The sequence below is a fragment of the Antennarius striatus genome, chromosome 17 (assembly GCF_040054535.1).
Source record: "Antennarius striatus isolate MH-2024 chromosome 17, ASM4005453v1, whole genome shotgun sequence".
Taxonomy (NCBI): Eukaryota; Metazoa; Chordata; class Actinopteri; order Lophiiformes; family Antennariidae; genus Antennarius; species Antennarius striatus.
In genome coordinates this window covers 7,352,665-7,375,062 of record NC_090792.1, presented here as the reverse complement: position 1 = coordinate 7,375,062, position 22,398 = coordinate 7,352,665, and the positions used below count along the sequence as shown (strand labels likewise).

Below are 22,398 nucleotides of genomic sequence, written 5' to 3'. Positions count from 1 at the left end.
AGTTGACAATGGCACAAGGTTGAAACAGGGGAGTGTTGTTGTTGTTTTAAAAAGTATCTCCTTTTGTATTACTTGAATTTGCCATTGTTTGAGGTCGTGTTTACTATTGTGTTGCTTCACTTTTTTTTTTTACACACTTAGTGTTTGGGAACTGAGGAGAATAATTGCTGTAATTTTGAAAGAGGGATTTTCAGACTCCTTCCTTATGTAGGATTTCAGCTGCAAAAGAGTTCAGGGTCCCCTTTATCATATTTTGTTTTACAATGCCAAACATTATCAATAAATGAGAAGTCAGACATGAAAGAAGGCCACTTTAGCACCAGGGTTCTTTTACAACAGAGTGATATAGTAGAAATACATGCAGAATGTGGTTTGGCATTGTCGTCCCTGAAAAAAGTGTTGTCTACCTGGCAACACTTGTTCCTCTAAACACTGTATATCTCATTTATTATTAATTGTCTCCTAGCACACAAATGGCAGGTTATTTATGCGGTGTGCACTTAGGCTGCTTTCAGACTGCAGGCGAATTGGATTACAAGCCTTTAAAATCCGATTTTTAGGGCTGACTGTTCACACTGTTTTAAGCAAGTGTCCAAATGTGATCTTGCTCTGTTCAGACTGGGCCACATTATTAGCTGATTTGACAGGTTGCCGCAGCAACGACATCAGGGCGGAGGTGTCCTCCACTCGCCATAGTGCACATTGGCTCCTGCGGCGCGATGTCACGGACAGTCAGAACGGTTAGGTGTGTTTGGAGACTGACACGCATCTGTCCAAATGCAATATGAAACTACCTCCCGAGTGTGATTTCAAGCTGTCCCACAAAAATCAGTTTTCATGTGGTGTGTGACTGTTCAGACTACAGAAGAGACGTCCCATATTAATCTGGATGGGCTAAAAATTTCCTTCTTCACCCGCATACTTCACAGATGCTTTTTTTTTTTTTTTTTAAATGTGCCCCTCATCTTGGAGGACTCTGCATCCAAGATTTCAGTAATTAAATTCCCAAATTTTTTTGTCCAAATTTTTCCTCGTCCAACTGCAAGACCCATGTTCACAGGAGCGGCTTCCTGATTCCATGCAGTGATGTCACAACAGAATCAAGTTTGTTATATCATCCGAGGTCCTGAAGATCATGTCCAGCTGATATGTTATTAGCCTTGTTCGTTTTGTATACAGATTACTTACAAATTTCAAAATCTTGTTGTGTACTGTAGACACTAAAATCCACAAATTATTTGTAATTTTAGATTACGAAACATTATGTTTGGGACCCATTTCAATCAAAAATGGAAACTTTTTGTTGCAGTTGGCCGTGTGTTGATCCGAGAACTGCATTTTCATGGACTGAAACTGCAATCTTTTGTGAACGGGCTCCAGAGTGGAAATTTTTCAAAATGCCACTGAATTAGTGTTGTGTAAACAAGGAAAAAGTAACTGTTTGAAAATGATGATGACAAAGCTCCTTTGGGTAAGCGCAGTACGGCCCCGGTCAGACTTTTTTGCATCCACAGACAGCAAAGAGGCTACTATTGTCAGCACAGCAAGAAAAATACAATGGCACAACGTTTGGTTTCAATTCTGCAGCAGACTCATTGACTTTGTTTATTTGTTGTTGGCGTTTGTAAACTCAAAGCTCCAGCTCTCTCCGTAGATTTTCTATAGGATTAAGGTCAGGAGACTGGCTTGGCCATTCCATGACCTTGATGTGCTTCTTATGGAGCCACTCCTTTGCTTTCTTGGCTGTATGGTATGGGTCATTGCCATGCTGGAAAACCCATCCATGACACATTTTCTCTGTCCTGGAAGAGGCAAAAAGGTTATCACACACGATTCTCTTCACCGAAACTTTCCGTCGATGAGGCAAAGAGAATGCTTCCACCACCATGCTGGCTGATGGGGATGGTGTTCTTGGGCTTACATTCAGCATTTCTCTTTCTCCAAATGCGAGGAGAGTTGTGGCCAAAAAGCTCGATTTTGGTCTTCTCTGACCACAACACCATCTCCCAGTCTCTCTTGAAGTCATAAATATGTTCATTTGCAAACTTGAGATGGGTTTGGATGTGAGCATTCTTGAGCAGAGGTGCCTTGCGTGCATTGCAGGATTTTAAACCTCCCCTGGGAAATTTTTTAGAAAGTGGGGTTGTTTTCCTGCATTCTGGTGCATGCTGAGGGCAAAATCTTCTCTTCAGTTTACCTACAAAAACACACTAAAGTCAATAGTTCAAACTTAACTATCTTTATTTCTATCTTTATTAACTATCTTTATTTGATTCTCAGTGTATTACAATAGTTTTATTGGTGACTGTGGTCTCAGCTGCCTTATGATCATTGACCAGCTCCTCCCATGGAGTTCTAGGCTGGTCTAACTTTTTTCATGATCATTGAGACCCACAACCTGATATCTTGCATGGGGCCCCACCCTAGGGCGATTGACAGTTTTGTTGTACTTCTTCCAATTCAGAATAATTGCACCAATAGTTTCACCTTCTCAGCTTCTTACCTAAGGTTTTGTAGCCTTTGCCAGCCTTGTGTAGGTCAACAATTTTGTCCCTGACATCTTCAGACAGCTCTTTGGTCATGACCATGGTGGAGATGTCACTGTGTCTGGGCAGATGGCTTTTTACACAGGTGACAATTTGGGACAGGCATCTCTTATACAGTCCCGCTCTGCAGATTTTTTATTTTCTCTCCGTGTCTGTGTGGGTTCTCTCCGGGTCCTTCGGCTTCTTTCCACCTCCCACAAAAAAACATGCACCTTAGGTGAATTGATCACTCCAAATTGACCGTGAGTGTCTGCAGGACTGGTTGTTTGTCTTTCATGTGGTTCTGCAGTGTTCTGGCATCATGCTCAGAGTGTCCCCCATCTTTTGCCCGCAAGTTATCTGGGTTAAACTCCAGCAACTGTAACCCGCCAAGCTGAGCAATCGGTAGACAATGAATGAATGTCTCTCATGCAGTTAACAACTGGAATTATGAATATGTCACAGGACTGGAGCCAACATTGCTCATGATTAGTTGGGGATCGAATATTTCCCTCTATGAAATGCAATTTTTAAAAAATATTACAGCATTTTCTAGATTTTCGTCTATCTTTTGCTGTTACAATAAAGCGACCAAAAATCATAGACTGTTTAGTTATTTGTGTGTGCAAACTTTTGAAATCAGTGGGGAATCGAATACTTACTTCCTCCACTGTATTTATGCTTTTGCTCACATCAGTGGTGCAAATAATGCCTTTGTGATATCATATTAACACAGACATCATCCTCTCTCTCTATTTTGATGTACTTTGTACATAGATTATGTAATGTTTAAGAGAGTTGTACTTGCACCACAGACTTTCAATGATACCCCGCAGTGGTATGAGTGCGACTCGGGCCTTGTTCAGACAGGTCGCCTATATTCGATTTTTACCAGATTTATATCGCATGTCTAAACAGTGATATCCGCATGATGTCCGATATTTGCGTGACGGACTGAAATCACATTGGGGAGGTAGTTTCGTGTCGGATATGGACAGATGTGTCTTCGATCGGATATAGTGGACCATGACGTCATATCCGCGAGGTGAGAGCAAGACGAGAGTGTCGCGCATTAGGGATTGGTAAAAGGTGGAAGAAGTTGACAATGTTGTTGTGTGTGAGATTTTCTCCACCTCTACCAGTCAATGATACCTCCAATACACTAAGGTAACAAAACTTCATGTTTGCCACCATTTCAATTATATGACCTCACACATTACATGCACTGAACGAGGCCTCCGCCCCGACGTTGTTGTTACGGCAATCTGTCACATCGGCCGATAATGTTGCCCAGTCTGAACAGAGCCAGATCGCATTTGGACAGTTGCTAAAAACAGTGTGAATAGTCAACCCTAAATATCAGATAAGGCAAGAAATCCAATATGCCTGCAGTCTAAATGCAGCCTCAGAGACTTCATGATGGAAATGAATCTGATTTCTATAAATGTGGTGAACAGTTAGAGATTTTGAGAGCTTTACGAGCTCCACCAAGGCTGGGCTCACGCTAGCCATTCGCCACTTCGCCATAGGCGAAGTAAATTCCAGATTGGCTACGAGATTTTCAGACTGTCTAGCCACAGTGGCGTTCTTATTTTTATGGAAGAAAGGCTAAAACTTACAACTTTTCGCTCTTTAGAGCCACTATTTTGGCTAGCGCCGCTATTTCCACTAGCGCCGCTCGCTAGCGCCGCTCGCTAGCGCCGCTCGCTAGCGCCGCTCACTAGCTCCGCTCACTAGCTCCGCTATTTCCGCATGCCGACGGAATTTAGCCGAAGTGACCCGAACGCTCCCGATCATTAAATATACACTCGGGTCATAACCTCCTCTCGTCCAATGAAAAACAAAAAGATTCTTTTTTTACAAGCTAAACCCGCAAATTGGTGTACGACAAGGCGAGGACGATCGATCTAAAGAAATTAATAATCCAGTGTCATACAGTAGAATTTGTGTAAAAATACTAATTAATCAAAAATGGTGAATGCTGAGAGAGGGTAGGAGTGGTGACAGACCGATCAGAAGGTAAATGAAAGATATTATCAATACTTTTTTGTAGTCTTAGACCTTTGATCCCTATGACCGAAAGAAATAACCAGCGATGCATGTAAATGTGTATTCACCTCGCTTGCTATAATAGCAAGTAAAACTTAACAAGCAAACATTGAGTAATATTTTGTATGATTGTATCTTCACATAGTGAATGCAAGTTTTCAATTGTTGAATCTCACATTTATACCTGCATAAAGTAGGATTGAATTAAAAAAATTAAAAGATAGTTAAGTTTGAACTATTGACTTCAGTGTGTTTTTGTAGGTAAACTGAACAGAAGATTTTGCCCTCAGCATGCACCAGAATGCAGGAAAGCAACCCCACTTTCTAAAAAATTTCCCGGGGGAGGCCCCCCGGACCGGGTATCCCCCCCACACACATACTCCACGACAAGTGTGGTTTTACACCCCCCAACAATTGAAAACTTGCATTCACTATGTGAAAATACAGTCATACAAAATATTACTCAATGTTTACTTGAAAGTTTTACTTGCTATTATAGCAAGCTGCTGTCTTGGACACAGAATGTGGCTTTTTGTGGCTTACTCAATTTGTTTACACTGAGCCACAGTGGCTTAGTCATACTAGCTCCTGGTGCAAGCCCAGCAAGGAGATTATGGCTTTTGCCGGCATTTGTTTGAAATAGCTGAAAATGAACAGATTTTGGTGATGTACGGTATTGCCTAAAGAACAATGTACCAGATTTTGGTTTTAATCCAGATCATTCATGCTTCACTGACTAAGGTGTTCATCAGCGAAGTGAATGAAGAAGATCTGCATCTGTAGTTCCCCCAGCAGGCAATGGCACCAGGTGGAGCTTCATTTCGTTTTAGTGAGCTTTACAGGAGAAACATCCAAAGCACAATGATCTACATAGACAGTTTGTGTGTTTCTTAAGATTTAGTGCAAAAGTCTTTGTCATATCTGTATTATAGTAGATTCCAGCTGTATTCTGTCAAATTCTGTCATCCTGGTACTCAGTTAAATTTAAAAATTTTTTAGATGTGTTGTGACACAAAGGTTTGTTGCCAGATGGTAATGATGCCAAAAGTCTTTAGCTATAATTCCGCTGCTACAAGACCAGCGTTAGTAACAGAAGACTGTTTTATGCTGTCACAAGACCAGATCGAGCTTCTGTGGCCTCAAGGGACTTGGTTTGTTTACACTCCTGTATGACTGTAGTTGTCCGACTGCAGTTTGATTATGGAGCCACTGAGGTTGTGGGACAGGTTAAGGGATGACCCTGGGACCAACGACACTCAGAGGAAAGCATGTGCATACCCAGTTTCTCTCCAGGATGTGACCTCAGTGTGACCTTTTAGTCTGTCATGTGGACCTGATTCAGCATTTTGAGCCACATTTCCGTCCTAATCCTCCGTGGAAAGGCCCTGTTTCTCAATCTGACAGTGAGTTATATGGCTTTTTCTTCTGGGGTAACATTATTGTTGTTATTGTTATTGTTATTAACATTTATATTGTAAATTCAATTAAGCTCAGTCGTGGCAAAAAGCAGTTTTCATTTATTTCCAGGCAGTGACATTTTACTTATTTGAACCATTTAACTAGAAATATGGATTGAGATTGTAATCAGAGGGTTGTCCTGGTCAAAGTGGCAGCACAACTATCCTCCGAAAACCACCAAAAACTTTGCAAAAATAACGACATGACCGGCATGGACAATGCCATAAGAATAACCCCGTGCCTCTTGGGCCTGTCCTGGGTGGCCACAGCCACTGCCTCCTCTTGGTCTCTGGGTCTACGTGGCTCTCGGCGCCCCGGGTGGCTCTTTGGCTTCTGGATGCTCCTGGCTACTGGGGTTGGGGGCACTCAGCTAGCCTGGCCTTGCTGGGTTCTGGTAGCCTCTCTGGGCATCGGTTTCCATAACACATGCATGTTGGTTCAGGGCTTACCAGCTTCTGTCAAGTCCAATTGTTGAGAACCATTGGGTTTTGTTAGAATGTGATGGGTCTCCCTTCAGACATCACAATCTCATGCCCACTATCTTCCTTCTACACTGTTTTCCTCTGGTGGCCTACTCTGATATTTTATAACATTGGTATTAAGGTATCAGTTGTGAAATATAATAAAACAGGTCAAATCTCTTTCACTCCAACAGCACTGCCTGCCTATCCACTACCTTGTTTGTGTTTTTTCTCTCCCTGTCTTCTTTTGCTTCCCCCTCAACTAAGAGGTGCAGCACTTCCCTCTCTGGCTCACAATAGGAAATCCTAATAAAGAATGACAACTTAGATCCCAGAGGGGACTGGTGATGGTCACATGCGTGCATTAAAATATATAAAAGATTTTGCTGCAAAACTAAAACAAGCATTGATCTCTTAAAAAGTTGACCCCCTTTTATGGGGTCAAACAATGAGAACACATGCAGACAAAAAAAAAGGAATAAATATTTTTAAACATGTTGTGTTCCTGCAGATAAATTAATTTGCATATAACTGAGCCAAAACCTTAGCTTTCACAAATAAAGACAAAGCAGTTATATTATATAAATAGAATATAAAATATTAGATTCCCTTGGAAGTCATATAAAGTATGTATGTATTGTATCGTGATCTTATAAATACGGCACCAAAAAGCTACTTTTAAGTTCAGTTTAAATATTAAGTCAGTAATTGACTAATTAATAACACATCTCTATGTGTCATGAACACCCGTTGTCTCATTCTCAGGGGTGTCATTGCATCATATTCCTTTAGATGAAAATCTTAGGTTGGAAATAAATTGTACTTTATATATTTCCGTACTAAAAAATGCCAGTGCCACTCAGCTCAGGAGTTCTGAAAAAACAGTGCCTTATTGTCACGACCCCCACAATCCCCAGAGATAGTTGAAGCGTATCTCTCTCTGCAGATGGAACAGACTGAGTCAAGCAATGCGGTTGTCTGAGGCTATGTTTTAATGTGTGTTTATGTTTAGCATTTAAGCTGAACTTCCATTAAGTTCTAGATATTGACAACTACTTATTTCACATGCAATGGAATGGATTTTTTAATGGGTTTGTTTTCTTGTCCAAAAATATCCGACAAAAGTTGGGGCACATGTTTTTATACAAGTGAAGGAGGGTTGTCCAAACTTTTTACTGGTCCTGTGTATTTAAACGTCATGAAAATAAGATGATCCTAGAGAGAGTCTGCTCCAGTTCGGAGACAAATTGAGCACAGGGGAGAATGACTTATGAGTGACCTGCTGCTGGAGTTTTATTGCACTGTGCTGCTGCCACCTACTGGCTGCAATGAAGAATTAAGATTCACAATAATTCATCTCAATCTTTTCATTTATTCATTCTTCATCATCTTCTTCTTGAAGGACAAAGTATCGAAATCATCCATGCTGGTCAGAGGTTATGCTGGAGCCTATCCCAGCTGGCTGTGGGCGAGAGGTGGGGTATATCCCAGATGAGACACCTCTTTATCGCAGTCATAATGAAGTGCACTCATTCATTCATTGATCTTCTGCCGCTTCACCCGCCGTAGCGGGTCACAGGGAGCTGGAGCCTATCTCAGCAGCATAGGGCATGAGGCGGGGGACACTCCAGGCACGAAGCCAGTGCACCGCGCAGCCACACACAAAGACGGACAACCATGCATGCACACACTCACTCCTATGGGCAATTTGGGACGGGCCAATCAACCTGAAGCACATGCTTTTGGAGGTGGGAGGAAGCCGGGGAACCCGGAGAGAACCCATGGAGACACGGGGAGAGCATGCAAACTCCGCACAGAGCGGGTCGAACCCGGACCCACCGTGTTGAGGCGACAGCGCTACCCACTGCACCACCGTGCCGCCCGAAGTGAATTCAGTATATGACTATAAAATACAACAAAAAACACTTGTTTCAGGCTTTAAATTGGATTATATTTGGAGCTATGTGACATGTATTTTAAATGTAAATCACCTAATGACAGCATGCTCAGTAATTTGTTTGTATGTTAATCAGCAGATTAATTTTATCTACAATAACAGCATTTTAAACAAAGCAAGTTGTGTAACTGACATGACATCTACAAAGGATTTTACAGCCGAATGTCTTGTTTTCTTTGTAGGTCAAACCATTAACATGCTGTACTGCTAAGATAATATAATCATAAACCCTTTCCCCTAGATCTACTAGCTAGTAGGTAAAACTTTTTTTCTAGTGTCTTTTCTTCTCTCAGGAAATGTCATTGTCCTCAGACAATGAAATCATCTTTGAACAATTCATTTCTCATTGAAGCACTGTATGTCTGTTATCACCATTAAAAAGCCCTTGTGGACCACCTCAGGGGAAGTATATTCTGTGTCATGCTCCAGGCCTGCAACTGGAAGCCTAAGTACGGATCATGTAAATGTGTTAAGGCTATAGTTGTACCACAGTAATGCCCACATCTTTATGCTGGAGTATAGCTGCAGATTAGAGTAACTCCACCGACCCTCAGTCCAGCAGGCTCTGCATTCGCCTCATGTCAGCCAGTAAATTCCTCATTGTTGCAGCATTCCAGCTCTGCAGGGAGTCTTTCGGAGCTAGCTTCTCCATCTCCATCCCCCTCACCCATCCCTGTGCTCTGTTAGGAGGGAGAAAGGCCAAATTATTGTATCTGCTCACGCACGCACACGCACACACACACACACACACATGCACATGGAAAAAGCTTTAGCAGGCTATCCTGCTGTGTTATCGCCTAGCATAATGCATCTGCTGCCCCAAGGAGATGGCATAAAAGAGGCCTGAACAGAGATATAATAATCCCATGCAGGATCAATGGCAAGGTGCAGCCACAGTCCTATACGAGCATACCATCACGTCTGTGGATCAGAGAGAAATTGAACAGAGCAGACTGTCATCCATCACCCCTTAAGTGATTTATGTCTTTCAGTGTCTCCTCTGTGACTGATAATGTTAAGGATTTACTCCTAGAGGACAAGAAGGGAAAGTTATGGAGGATGATGGAGAACAAAGAAGTTGTTGACAAACTGAAATGCTCATGAAAAGAATTCTGGACCAGCACAGCTCTGCGTAACGCAGGCAAAGATGATGTCACCACATGCAACATTTCAGAGCAGTCCTGCTCTGATAGTATCTATATTTTACAGTACATTGGGATCATTTAGTGGAAAGATATTCACCCATGTTATGTGAATAGCACGTTTATTGTTATATTTTATTGTTAAATCTTATTGTTAAAATGACATTTCTTTTGATAAGGCACATGACATTTGTGTGCTCACAGTTATCAACTTCAGTTTCTGATTGCATCATTTTATCTGCATAAGGCTTCTTGTCATGTTAACAAAGAAAAAATCGTGGCAGTCTTATTTTCCTCTACATTTAAATGTCTCATGGCCTCCTTAAGTGTTTTTTGAATTGTCTGTGGCTGCTGTGGACCTACATAAATATGCATTGTGTTCTTGCATGTTTTTGCCATTCTTTGATTCCTTTTAGCTACCTGTTGATGTATTCTACAGGGTAGATGAGCTTTTTATCATGTCGATCTGAGTTGCTTTCCCAGTGTAGTGGGTCAGAACAGCATACTTAAGGCAGTAGAGGAGAGACTTGACCTCAAATTGCAATTATGAAGTCTCATTGGGTCAGTGATTAGGAATGAGGAGAAGTGAGCTATTAGGCCATCAGTGCTCTGACTATTAACTAGGTGTGAATGCGTATACTCAAATCTGCTGGTTTCCAAGCCTTTTTTAATCCTTGCAGCGTGAACCAGTTAACTTGTTGCTGCATTCAGGAATAATGACAGACTGCTGAAATGTTAGAGTGCACTAATTGACCCGTAATACCATTACGGGCAGGTGATGACATTTCTCCATGCTATCCTGTGTCACTCAGATCAACAGGCATGCTTGGCCAAGTAAAGGTAAAGGGAACAGACATGACATTCAGAATCAGAATCTTTATTTGTCATGCTGACACACTGTTCCACATGAGGGGTATACTGATTTATTTAAAGCAAAGTCAATTATTGTTTTTCCTTTTTATTTTAGGATCTATTAATGACAATAGACGGCAATCAACAGATGTTCCAAGAAACAAGTTGACAACCTCGAATGTTTTCTGTTATCAGACCAACTGGCTCGAGCACAAATCTCATTTACTATCACATAAGAGTTTTTTTTTGTGTATGTTAGTCAGTTTTGTATTAAATTAGTAATATTGTGTTGAGTGGTTCATTTAATCTATAAAGGCAAATTGGAAAACCAGATTTTCCTTTAGTTCAATGGCCTTTCTACATAAACTGATGCAACCGTTGTACTGTTGTTATTCCTGAAATGTAACAACTATTAATCATGTTTTAACCTTTTTTTTAATCAGAAAATTCTACAGCATCTGCCTGAGAAAATCTACAACCGATGGCAGTTTCACAGTATAGGTATGAGTGTTGATTATTTAACTTGAATGCTACGCTTTGTCTCTCCATCACCCCTCAGAGGTCATTCTGTGTGTCTGTCTCTCCCAATGTTTCTGTCACCTCTAAAAAACACTTAAGCTATGCCTGAAACCCTCCGTAATAAACAGAAAATGATTAGAAGTCTTAGAAGGGATGTAAATGCAAATGAGCACTTTATTTGAAATGCAAATAAGTAATTTAATTATGCTGGCATGATTTCAGTCCCACATGCACAGAAAAGGAGAATCCTTGCAAGAAGCGATAACCCCAATTATAACTGTTGTATGTCAGCCAGCGCTGAACGATAATGGAAAGAATGTCTATTGTTTTATATTACACTCTTATCAATTATTTAATCGTATCACTCTTTACACCATTTAGCATCATTTAGACGATGGTTTGCATTCTGCTGCTCCGCTCAGAAGTAGCCATGGAAATTTACATAAAAGAAATAGTCAAGTGGTTCCCAAAAGGAGAAAGACTCCAACCAGCCGAGGAAAATTAGGAACTCTCACCTTCTATCACTTTAGTGTGGTTTGTGTCTGAAAAATTGGGCACAGACAGGAAACCCTAAAAGTTTGTTCGGAAAATTTCACAGTCATCAGTTTTTAAGAAGTATTTATTTACTGAATTCAGAAAATATCTCATGTTATGATATATATTATTACATGGCCATGAAATCACAAATTATCCTCCACTGGCAGCAACAGTTCACGTCTAGACCTTTGCTGCAGATTCATTTCAAATTGTAGAGTTGGTCGGGAATAGCATTGATGAGTTAAATATAATGTTCTTTCAAGCTGAGTACTCTCAGCTAATGCCCATTTGACACAGACATTACAGAAGGAACAGAATAAAACTTTTTTCCATCCTCTGGCTGCTCACTTCTCATATCTCCAGCTGGAACCCAATAACGAATGATTTCCTAACCCAGTCTCTTCATTAGCACTGGCACAAGAAAGCTAAACAGCTGACTGCTGATTTTGGACCAGCCAGCTACTTGATACTGATATTTTCTTGTGAGTGCGTGATTGACACTGCGAATATATAATAATAATAATCTTTTAATAATAATAATAATAATAATAATAATAGAAATAATAATAATAATTTTTGAGACAGTATATGTACCCATCTGAAGAATATGTTCACTGTCAGCATGAACTATGTTAATATACTAGAAAGATGGAGTGTGAGAACTCATGGCTGCCAGTGAAATGTTTGTGAGTGTGATCAAAATTTGAACACACCTGCAGAAGCTCAACTTTTACCCCAACAAAACCAGAATTTATAAGTGAAATCTTAAATAAGAAGGCACGAAAAGATGTTTAAGAGCAGTGCTATTCAGGCTGTCAAGTATGTCTGAAGACACACATGGACACATGCACACGTGTGCGCCCACACGCGCAGACAAACACACCTCTTCCACCCAAGGTATTTAGCAATCAGAGGAATGTGAATGTGTCTCATGTGATTATAGTGGAACTAGATCGCCTTCATGAATGCCTCTCGCTGCCAGCTGATCTTAATTTTCATCAGGAAAATCAGAAGCCCTTCTTTTCTCCCTGCTAGTTTGTCGCAACCATCCATCAAGGTCAACTTACCTCTGTAGAGACAAGAATACCTACTTCCCTCTTCTTTATGCTATTTTTTTTTTTGGGTGGGGGGGGGGGTCTTAGCTCATGATATAGAGTTCCAAACATGTTTAACCATCTGTCTCTGCTTTTGCGGCTTTCTTCCAGGTTCTATTTTAAAGAAGCTTCTACACACTGGAAATTCATTTAAGGTAAACATCCGGACATGATCAGACTACAAAATAGGTTACGTTAAATGGATTCTACGTGTCGCTTTTATCTCAGTTGCTGGAGTTTACCTCTGTTGTGCATTCATGACGTGTCCCAACATTCTCCCCTCTAGATCCGCTGCGAGGGGATCCGCCTCTTCCTGCTGTGGCTGCAGGCTCTGAGGGACAACTGTGCTGAGGAGCAGTTCCTTATCTTTGCCTGTCTGGTCCCAGGATTCCCTGCTGTGCCGTCCTCCAGAGGACCCTGCACCCTTGACACCATCATTTACAACCCCTTCTCCAACCCCCCCGATGGTGAATGTGAATCTGAGAAACTAAATGTAGTGATAAGCATAGTCACTGATGTAATTCTAAAAGATATTTAAATGATCAGATTGCCTGGGTTCCTAATCTAGTTTAAAACACTTAATTTAAAGTGTTTGTGTCTAAACAGCCAAGGTGGTGCCTGAGGAGATTACCCCACTTGTTCCAGCTGTTGTAGGAGAAAAGGCTGCTGACGACCAGACCTGTTACATCCTTGAAACCCTGCTCAAGTACATGGTCATCCAGGTGATAACTACGTAATTATTCACAGTAAACATAAGCATAACATGCATTGCTGAGGGAATGTTCCCACAGCAAAAGTTTGGAAATCCTTTTAGAACTACAAAAAACTAAACACTATATCAGTCAAGTGTGCAAATTTGGAGTTTATCACTCTTCCCCTCTATGAACTTTTTGTCTGAGAGATGCTAGAACTTCCTTTTCTCCCTGCAGCCTGACCCTGTCTGCCTTTGTCCTCCTTCTGCCAGGCATCCAGCTTAGAATGGAAGAACAAAGAGAACCAGGACACAGGCTTCAGGTTTCTCTTCAGTCTTTTCAAGAAGTACTACCTGCCACATCTTTTCCCCTCTTTCACCAAGCTGACAAACCTCTACAAGCCTTTATTAGGTAAGATGACACACAGTACATACACTGTAAACTTAATTTGACTCTTTAAATTAAAGTGCTAGTCCTGCAAAGGTATAGATGGCTAGATTGATACATGCAGAATGTTTGTTTTGTGCTGCCATGCCATAAAAGGGGAAGAAACAAACATTTAACAAGCAAATGTCTTTGCCTTTTTCTGTTTTTTTTTAACCTTCTCTCTTTCACCATAGATCTCCCCCACCACAGACCAAAACCCCTCTATGTGCCAGTGACACGGAACAATGAGAGCACCTTCTGCACCAGGGACCAGTACCTGTCACCCCGTGTGGCCTTCATCACCTGGCTGGTCACCTTCTTCCTGGAGAAGAAGTATGTCAGCAGTGCTGCTGCGGTGCAGAGCACCAGGAACGGCAATGAGGTCATTCCTAAACTCATCCAGGTGAGCATAGGGGACATTCAGTTGATTTTTCATTTATTTCTACAACAAATCCTCTGATCACATGTCTTTATAAAGACAGCTGGCCATACCAACACAACATTTGTGCAAAAAAATTCACTGACACGTCATTATTTAATCTTCTAAAATTCTGCCGTACTCTTTTCATCCTCTCATTTTTCACAGTGTAACAGTGTTTGTGCTTTTTAATAGACATAGTATGGAAAAATATGCTATGGAACTTGTGGCCGGTTAAATATAATAATTAATACTTACTAGATATAATTGCATTCAAAAATATGTTTTAGGTTGAATGTAATTCTGCTTGAGAAACTAAATAAATTAAATTGCTGATCAACAAATTCAAAACAAACAAATTCATTATTGTATACAAGTGTGTGGAATTCTTTAGGTTACTTATATACAATACAGTTGTTTAAAGACTGCACAGTACGTATTCGCGCATTAACATTCGCGATTTCACCTCATCGTTGATTTTTAGTAGGTAGTCATGTGACACTATTGGCTGACGGCATCTGGAAGTCCGTGAGTCTTGGAACACAGAGTACGTCCATGAGACACAAAAGTGCTTTAAATGGTCTATCAAGAGTTTTGGAAAAGGTAACACTGATAGAAGGTGGTTTAATATCAGTATGAAGAGGATCATAAACGTTTAAATTACCGTAAATAATAAGATAAATCGTTTGTCGCTCTATTGTGGAATTTGTTATGTGTGTGGTTCCTGGAACGCATTAACCGTGAGTAAAGAGGCGCACTGTATTCATTGAAAGAGGAATGAAATACAAAATAGTTATTATTATTACATGTAGGTTACAATCATTTCATAATAACAATACTGTCACCCATTTTTCAGAAAACTTTCATAAAACCCAAATTACTATGAAGCAGAATCATTTGTTTGTGTGAGACCACAGGAACCAGTTGTTTTTCAGTTCAGAGGCAGCTCTGCAGTGCACTTAGACACGGATTTCTGTGTGTTTGGCTGTGGTGTTCAGACTGTCACTGCAGGCAGTAGCAGCCAGGAGAAGGACAAGGATAAGCCATCAGATGGAGATGTGAACGGGCCACCGGGCGAGTCTGAGAAGAGCCATTCCAACAGCAGTACGCTGTCAGATCGACGACCCAGTGATTCCAGTTTGTGTAGCATTGAGGAGGAGCACCGCCATGTCTATGACATGGTGCAAGGCATCCTGCTCTCCACCAGAGACAATGTTAACTTTGTCAACGAGGTTTTCCATCAGGTAAATTGAGGTCACCTGGAAGTAAATTCACTTCTGATTCTAATACTTTACAGGCTTGAAGTGATACCATGTACTGTGTCGCCCTCTGCTGGTAATTTTATGAATGTTTATTGGTGGAATATTGTCTTACTAATGGGAGCTTTTCAAATAAAAGTGCAACCGTTATGTTGTAATGTATAATAATGTATTTATAATGTAATGTTTTAAGTCCATGTTCTCTCTCTGAAGGCCTTCTTGCTGCCTTCCTGCGAGGCATCGGCAACACGGAAAGTCATCAAAGTGTACAGGAAGTGGATCCTGCAAGAGAAGCCAGGCTTCATGATGGAGCCTGAAGCAATTACTGAGACAGATGAAGTAGATGAAAGCGCTGAACGAATTCTCACCACAGAGACAAACAACATCCTTGCACAGGTGAAACCTCTGAATCAAAGAGCTGAAGAAATCAGATTAACTGAGCATATGCAATATACAAGTGTCATTATTAGCCTATCATCAGCTAAACACCAGACAAGCTAAACATGCAGCTAAGACTTTGTGTGAAATTGTCAAGGGATCCAAAAGGATTTGCATTGTAGCCTAGCTATTTATTTCATATATTTGAATTATTTTACATGGTCATTTATTAAGAAACTGTATCTTAAATTTATCTGTTCATACTTTTTTAACTTTGATGAAAATGATGTGACATACTGACTTATTCCTACCTATAAATCATGCCATAATCTAAACAGCACACACACATCTGCAGCACTCCTATGAGTGCAGTAATTTCGAGGCTTCTATGTGCTGATTAATTGTCGTGCCTGCTTTGTCTCCTGCCAGACTTTACAGAGCCAGGGCCACAGACGGACATCCAGCTGGGGGAGGACTTATTCCTTCAGTAGCGCCATCAGCCGGGGGTTTCTTACAGAGGAGCAGAACAGGGCCATCAAGGCTGGTATCCAGCCCACACTACAGGTCTGTACCTGTGCCCTGAGTTGTGTTTGTATCCTGAGATGACAGCATTGGTACCCACAATGAGCAGAACTTATGTCTACTTGTCTATAACCACTGTTGTCGTGCTTTTTCTGAATGTTTGCTAAAACCTGCTGTGTCCCATGTGTAGGTGTTCCTGACCAACTCATCCAATGTGTTCCTGTTGGAGCCATGCCAGGATGTACCCAAACTCCTAGATAACCAGGTCGAGGTGTGCAAAGGTGTTCTCAGCATCTACCGGCACATGATCATGGAGCACACAATGAGTACGCAGACATGGTCAGTGAAATCTCCAGATGTTGCCACATTTTTATTTTATTTTTTTAGCGAGTTGTTTACACTTTTGTGATTCGCCATCTGTTTGCTGCAGGGAGCAGCTGCTACAGGTGCTGCTGAGGATCACAGAGGCAGTTATGAAGAGACCTCTGGAAAACCAAAGAAAAGACAGCTTTGCTGAAAGTTTAGCCTCAGTGCTCTTTAGGGTACGTCCACAGTTGTCAGTGTAACATGACTACTTTATCCGGGTATGAATTCATATCAGAAAAGATGAAGGACTGAAGGTTCATGTCTATTGCATGTTATTTGCATTATTCCACCATGATTGTTCCTGTGTGTGTAAGATTTTAGACAACAAATATATTCAGCCAACGTCCTGTTATGTTATGGGACTTGAAGCTGTAGCAGTTCTTGTCAGTGATTCATTATCTTTGCTTGCCTCATCTTGCATTCAGACCATCATTGTGGCGTGGGTGCGCGCCAACCTGTGCGTATTTATCTCCCGGGAGCTGTGGGACGAGCTGCTGGCAGTGTTGTCGTCTCTTACCTGCTGGGAGGAGCTGGTGACAGAGTGGGCCAGCATCATGGACTCACTGACGGCTGTGCTGGCCCGCACCGTTTATGGTCTGGACATGGCCAACCTGCCTCTGGACAAACTCAGCGAGCAGAAGGAGAAGAAGCAGCGAGGACGTGGTGAGGGTGGGGGTTGGGGGGCATGGGGAGAAACAGAAGAATGTGAGATGGGATGGCCAGAATTTAGATAATGAAAGATTTAAAGTTAGTTTAGCTTATTTTACACACAAGATTGTTTCCTTAATTTAACATTCAAAACTCCTTCCTATTGATCAGTCACTTCTTTTTCTGTCACAATAATGATAAAAATGGATACAGATGAGCAAACGCTTTTTACAGGGTGTGTTTTTAGGGTTCCCCAGGGTCAACTGCAAATGACATCAGATGATTCATTGCTTCAGTCAGCGATTTTAAAGAGAAAAGTGGAATGTTTTTCCAGTTGTTACATGGATTTGTTTTGTGCCTTTGTAATCTGAATAATACTGTCTTTACAACATCCACCCGTCATTGTGTCCTGCCACCTTCCAGAGTTTCTATTATCCCACCACAAATGGCTGCCAGATGTGAAAAATTCTGATTGAGGACAGTAAGAGCTGTACAGGGAGACTCTGCAAACTGATTTGTGTTAATACCGTCAGTGTGTGTGATGGATGCAAGTGCACAATGTGCAACTTCTAGGGTTGCGCCAATTATGATATTCTGGGCTGATAGTAATGTTTTTTTGTTCATGTTTGTTTTGTTGCAATCACAAAGAAGGTTGTGTTGTCACTGCTTATGTTTGCCGACCCGTTTGTTCAATTATTAGCAGAATTACACAAAAGGAGCTGGATGGATTTTCGTGGAACTTGGGTTGGACATGTAGAGTGGAATATTAAACTTTATTTGTATCTGGATAAAAGATAACGGAATTTATGAATGCTAAACCCTAAACTTAATAGTTAAAATTAAAAATTCATATTTTTTCCCCCTTTGAATCAGGAGTTGTCCAGGACTCCCAGAAGGCAGCAGCTGTAGCACGTTCCTTCTCTCTGAGCTGGAGGAATCAAGGGGAGCAGGGCGGGTCGGGGGTTCAGGAGCCCATGAGGATTCGCTCTGCAACCACATCAGGAGCTCCTTGTGTGGAGAAAGCCCGAAACAATGTCCGACAGAAGGCCTCTGGTGAGTATCCATAATGTGAGCATTGTTGCTGTGTGACACAGAGCAGGCAAACAAAATGCGAAGGGGGGGCTTTCACAAGAGCTTTTACATGTCTGTACGTTGATTATACTTACAGTGTTAATCTGTCGGCTTTGTGTGGGCCAACAGCACAGAACCGATAAGCTCCTGGACCACAGCTTCAGACTGCAGGGTTTATCAGACTTACTGACTGCTTGTGAAAGCCTTCAGACAGGTCATGTGTACGCTAGCCCAGGTGTCCATGAAAGGGCCGACACCAAAGACAAAGAGGCCGGCAGATGGCCCCCTTTGTTTGCCTCGCATGTCAGTGGCCAACGTCAACATGTTGCCATCTCAGCTCAATTGCAGGCATACAAAGCAAATACCCCTCCAGCCCACCCCAGCAGCTTTTCAAAGGCCACCTTTGGACATTATCACCGTTAGAACAATTCAGACACAGCAAACAGCCCTTATCTGATAGCGGTGTGACAGGTTAATTTTACGTCACGCTGGAAGGCAGTAGAGGTGTAAAAGGCTTCCGCACCCGTACTGCTGGTCTTCATTTTGTCTAGACAGAATCTTAATGTGGAGGATAGAAGACATTTTGTAGTTTCCACCCCTCTAGTCACCACCAAGATGGAAACCTTGTTGAGCTCAGAGATTTATTTGTGGAAGAAATCTTGGAGGGGTGTACACATTTGTGTTGACACAAACACACAAAACATGTATATGTTAATGCACCTACTCGGTTAGCTTTTATTTGTATTTTGTGGGTGTGCAAAGGGGGACATTAAATGCTACTATAGTACTTCAAATTTCCTGCCTTTATTCGCCCTAATTGGATTTCTCCTTCATTGATCTTCAAAGGTTCGACAGACGTCCTTCCTCCTCCTCCTCCTCAAGAGAGAGCGAGAGAAGGCCCTCGGCATCATTTGATAGTTTCATTAAGGGTGTAATTAATGCTAATTAATATGCATAGATGGGGAGAATTGGCTGGCAGGAGCAAAGATGATGCATGTCTTGCTGAAAAGCATAATTCAAGTGTGTGGAAAGCAGAGAATGAAGCAGTACTCTTTCACTGCTGGCTTTGAGATTCATTCTGGAGGGCTGTTCAGATACACCACCACTGACAGCTGTCAACAGACTGGACTTGTGTGTGTGTAAATATTAACTAATAGTTTATTAGTAACCGTCTTCAACTGTTTAAGTAGCTCTAACTCCACAATGGCTGGAATTTTTAGCAGTTACGTTTTTACAACTACAGCAGGATGGAACGGGTGGAGAAAAGTGTCAGGTGTGATGTGTGATAGAAGAGTTTCAGCTAAAATGAAAGGAAAGGTGTACAAAACTGTGGTGAGACCAGCGATGTTGTTTGGTCTAGAGACAGTGTCACTGAGGAAAAGACAGGAGGCAGAGCTGGAGGTAGCAGAGATGAAGATGCTGAGGTTCTCTCTGGGAGTGACCAGGAATGAGTACATCAGAGGGACAGCACATGTTAGAGGTTTTGGAGATAAAGTCAGAGAGGCCAGACTTAGACGGTTTGGACATGTCCAGAGGAGAGATAGTGAATATATTGGTAGAAGGATGCTGAGTTTTGAACTGCCAGTCAGGAGGCCTAGAGGAAGACCAAAGAGGAGGTTTATGGATGTAATGAGGGAAGACATGAAGGTAGTTGGTGTGAGAGAAGAGGATTCAAAGGACAGGGCTAGATGGAGGCAATTGATTCGCTGCGGCGACCCCTGAAGGGAAAAGCCGAAAGGAAAAGAAGAAGAATTTTTAAAAATGTTGACAATAACTGTGTGTAGGAAATTGTCAAATATCTTTCAAAGATGTGTAAGTGTTAAGACGGATTACATAATATGACATTTAACAAGTTTGAATTATCACTGAATTCAACATTTTTACTTTCAAAACTAAAATTTCCAGTATCAATGCAGTCACCAAGTAGCAGTCAGACTTTACGTGATGCCCCTCCCACATGACGATCCAATGTGTTCCTGTTGGAGCCATGCCAGGATGTACCCAAACTCCTAGATAACCAGGTCGAGGTGTGCAAAGGTGTTCTCAGCATCTACCGGCACATCACGGTCATCAATACCTTTAACAAACCTTTTGACAGTTTCATTGACCTCTATCGGATATTGAAATCCTCAGAACAGACACATGATTTCCCTGCTTTCCTGACCAATGATGTTTCTGTGAAGTACTTTTGCAGCCCTCTACTTGACTGTTAATCCTGTGTTCTTCCCTTTACATCTTCTCTCTTTCCACTGTCTCTTTTTTCCCCCCTCTTGCTTTTACTCTTGTGGAAGCTAAGCGAAGCCAGTCCATCAGCAACTGTGTTCATCTGTACGAGGCTTTGCCCGCTACTAAAAGCGTTCCTATGCTGCTCCACACTGTGAGCTCTTTCTTGCCTGGTATTTCCTCTGGTAGCTCTGCTTGTTCTCACAGACTTTCAGGTAAAGTGCCTTCTGAGAGCTGCATGATTGTGTGACCTCCATTCTGCCTGTTCATTCGTATGTCATGTCTCTCATGTGCCACCAGTTTATGGTTCTCATCAGAGCATTTGTCTTGTGCTTACAGAAGAATGTTACATTTTCTTTGGCAGCTGTTTAACATAAGTGTGACTCAAACCAAGTTCGTCTTTGTAACCCTAACCCCTAATTTTCAAGAGCCCATAACTTTTTGATTTTCCTCTCTAAACCAAGTTTCATGGGGCAGTGGCTGACATGTTTAGCTAGGAAATGGGACGCCATTCATCATGTCATCAGTAGATTTTGTAATTTTGACTAGGATAATTATCACAGACATTTATATGTTCTCAAACTAATACATTTGTCTGGTGCAGTTTGGCAGCAGACATCTTTTCTGCTTTTTATCAGATTAGATGCCTGTTTTACTCTGGCTTGGCTTTTTATATAGTAATATTGATCTATGCAAGCCTGTTGCTGCTGCCATTATCAAATAGTGACAAATCTGACCTCATTCATAGGACAGAATAAAAGAATAGGCAAAAATAAGAAGAAATGCATGAAAAATTCATGTTTATTACCCTAAAATGCAATGAGAATAGTTTGGATAATAACATATAGATAGCTATTTTTATTAAGTGCAAGTTAAATTAGCCAATCGCAATCATTTACATCTATTTGATCATTAATCAGACATTCCAATGATGATTTAGCATTTTCCATGGACACAAAATACAGAACATTTATGGATTACTTTTACTTTAAAGGATAGCCATCTTTTATTTAATGCTTCTGAATGCAAAGCATTGTGGGATATCCTTCCACTATCTTCAATCAATGATGTAAGCCTAAATCTGAAAACACTTTTTTGGAGACAATGATGTCCTGTACCCCTCCTTCCCCTGAAGAAACAGGACACACCATCGACATGTGAACATGTTGTACAAGCAGACGTGGGGGGGGGGGTGTTTCGGGCCTGTATGTTCATTCCCACTGCATGTTGCATGTCCTAATTTCTCTCCATTGTTGACATAATTGTGTCACATTTTCAAATTTACTTTGTCTTCAGATCCCTAAAAGTAATACATGTCGTGGTGCGTTGACATTTGATGGTTTAGGGAGGTCCTTATGGTTTTTCCTATGAAGACGTTTTGTCTCTCATCCAAAAGAACTGAGGAAGTCTCTTGGATGAGAGATGAAACATCTTCAAGAACTTTCTTAAAGTCCAGTGGAATGACTTAATTAGCTTTGGATAACCATGACCTGGATAACTGAGAACCTATACAGACGACTCTTGTCTAACCGTGTCCTCTCCTCTGTCTCAGACGTGGAGGAATGTCAGCTGTCAGAATGTGGGGGAGAGGATGACTTGGGAGGAGGGGACGGCCCTCTGCCGCGAAGCAGCAGCACCTCGGACATCACCCAACCCCTGTCTGACACAATGCCAGGTATGGAATAGATTTTATTAAGTCTGTTTTGACCTTGAAACCTTCTGATCGTCTTTTTACCTTGGCTGGATGTAAAAAAGAAGCAACAGACTTTATCACAAGGATATGAATGTACTAATGAGAATT

At 41.4% G+C, this 22,398-nt stretch overlaps 1 protein-coding gene across 10 annotated transcripts in view; it reads left to right on the top strand.

Moving 5' to 3' along the window:
- ralgapa2 (Ral GTPase activating protein catalytic subunit alpha 2) overlaps window positions 1-22,398 on the top strand; it is a 119,323-nt gene that overhangs the window by 30,616 nt on the left and 66,309 nt on the right. For all 10 annotated transcript variants that reach the window (XR_011038628.1, XR_011038630.1, XR_011038631.1 and 7 more), the window contains exons 4-17: window positions 10,888-10,945; window positions 12,706-12,749; window positions 12,881-13,061; window positions 13,201-13,316; window positions 13,559-13,697; window positions 13,907-14,115; window positions 15,129-15,374; window positions 15,603-15,785; window positions 16,197-16,331; window positions 16,480-16,628; window positions 16,720-16,831; window positions 17,081-17,318; window positions 18,177-18,356; window positions 22,150-22,272. Coding sequence is in view for 5 of the 10 variants with exons in the window: in XM_068339638.1 (XP_068195739.1) it covers window positions 10,888-10,945; window positions 12,706-12,749; window positions 12,881-13,061; window positions 13,201-13,316; window positions 13,559-13,697; window positions 13,907-14,115; window positions 15,129-15,374; window positions 15,603-15,785; window positions 16,197-16,331; window positions 16,480-16,628; window positions 16,720-16,831; window positions 17,081-17,318; window positions 18,177-18,356; window positions 22,150-22,272 (2,113 nt within the window). In the remaining 5 variants the exon portion in view is untranslated. The remainder of the gene's footprint in view (window positions 1-10,887; window positions 10,946-12,705; window positions 12,750-12,880; window positions 13,062-13,200; window positions 13,317-13,558; window positions 13,698-13,906; window positions 14,116-15,128; window positions 15,375-15,602; window positions 15,786-16,196; window positions 16,332-16,479; window positions 16,629-16,719; window positions 16,832-17,080; window positions 17,319-18,176; window positions 18,357-22,149; window positions 22,273-22,398) is intronic.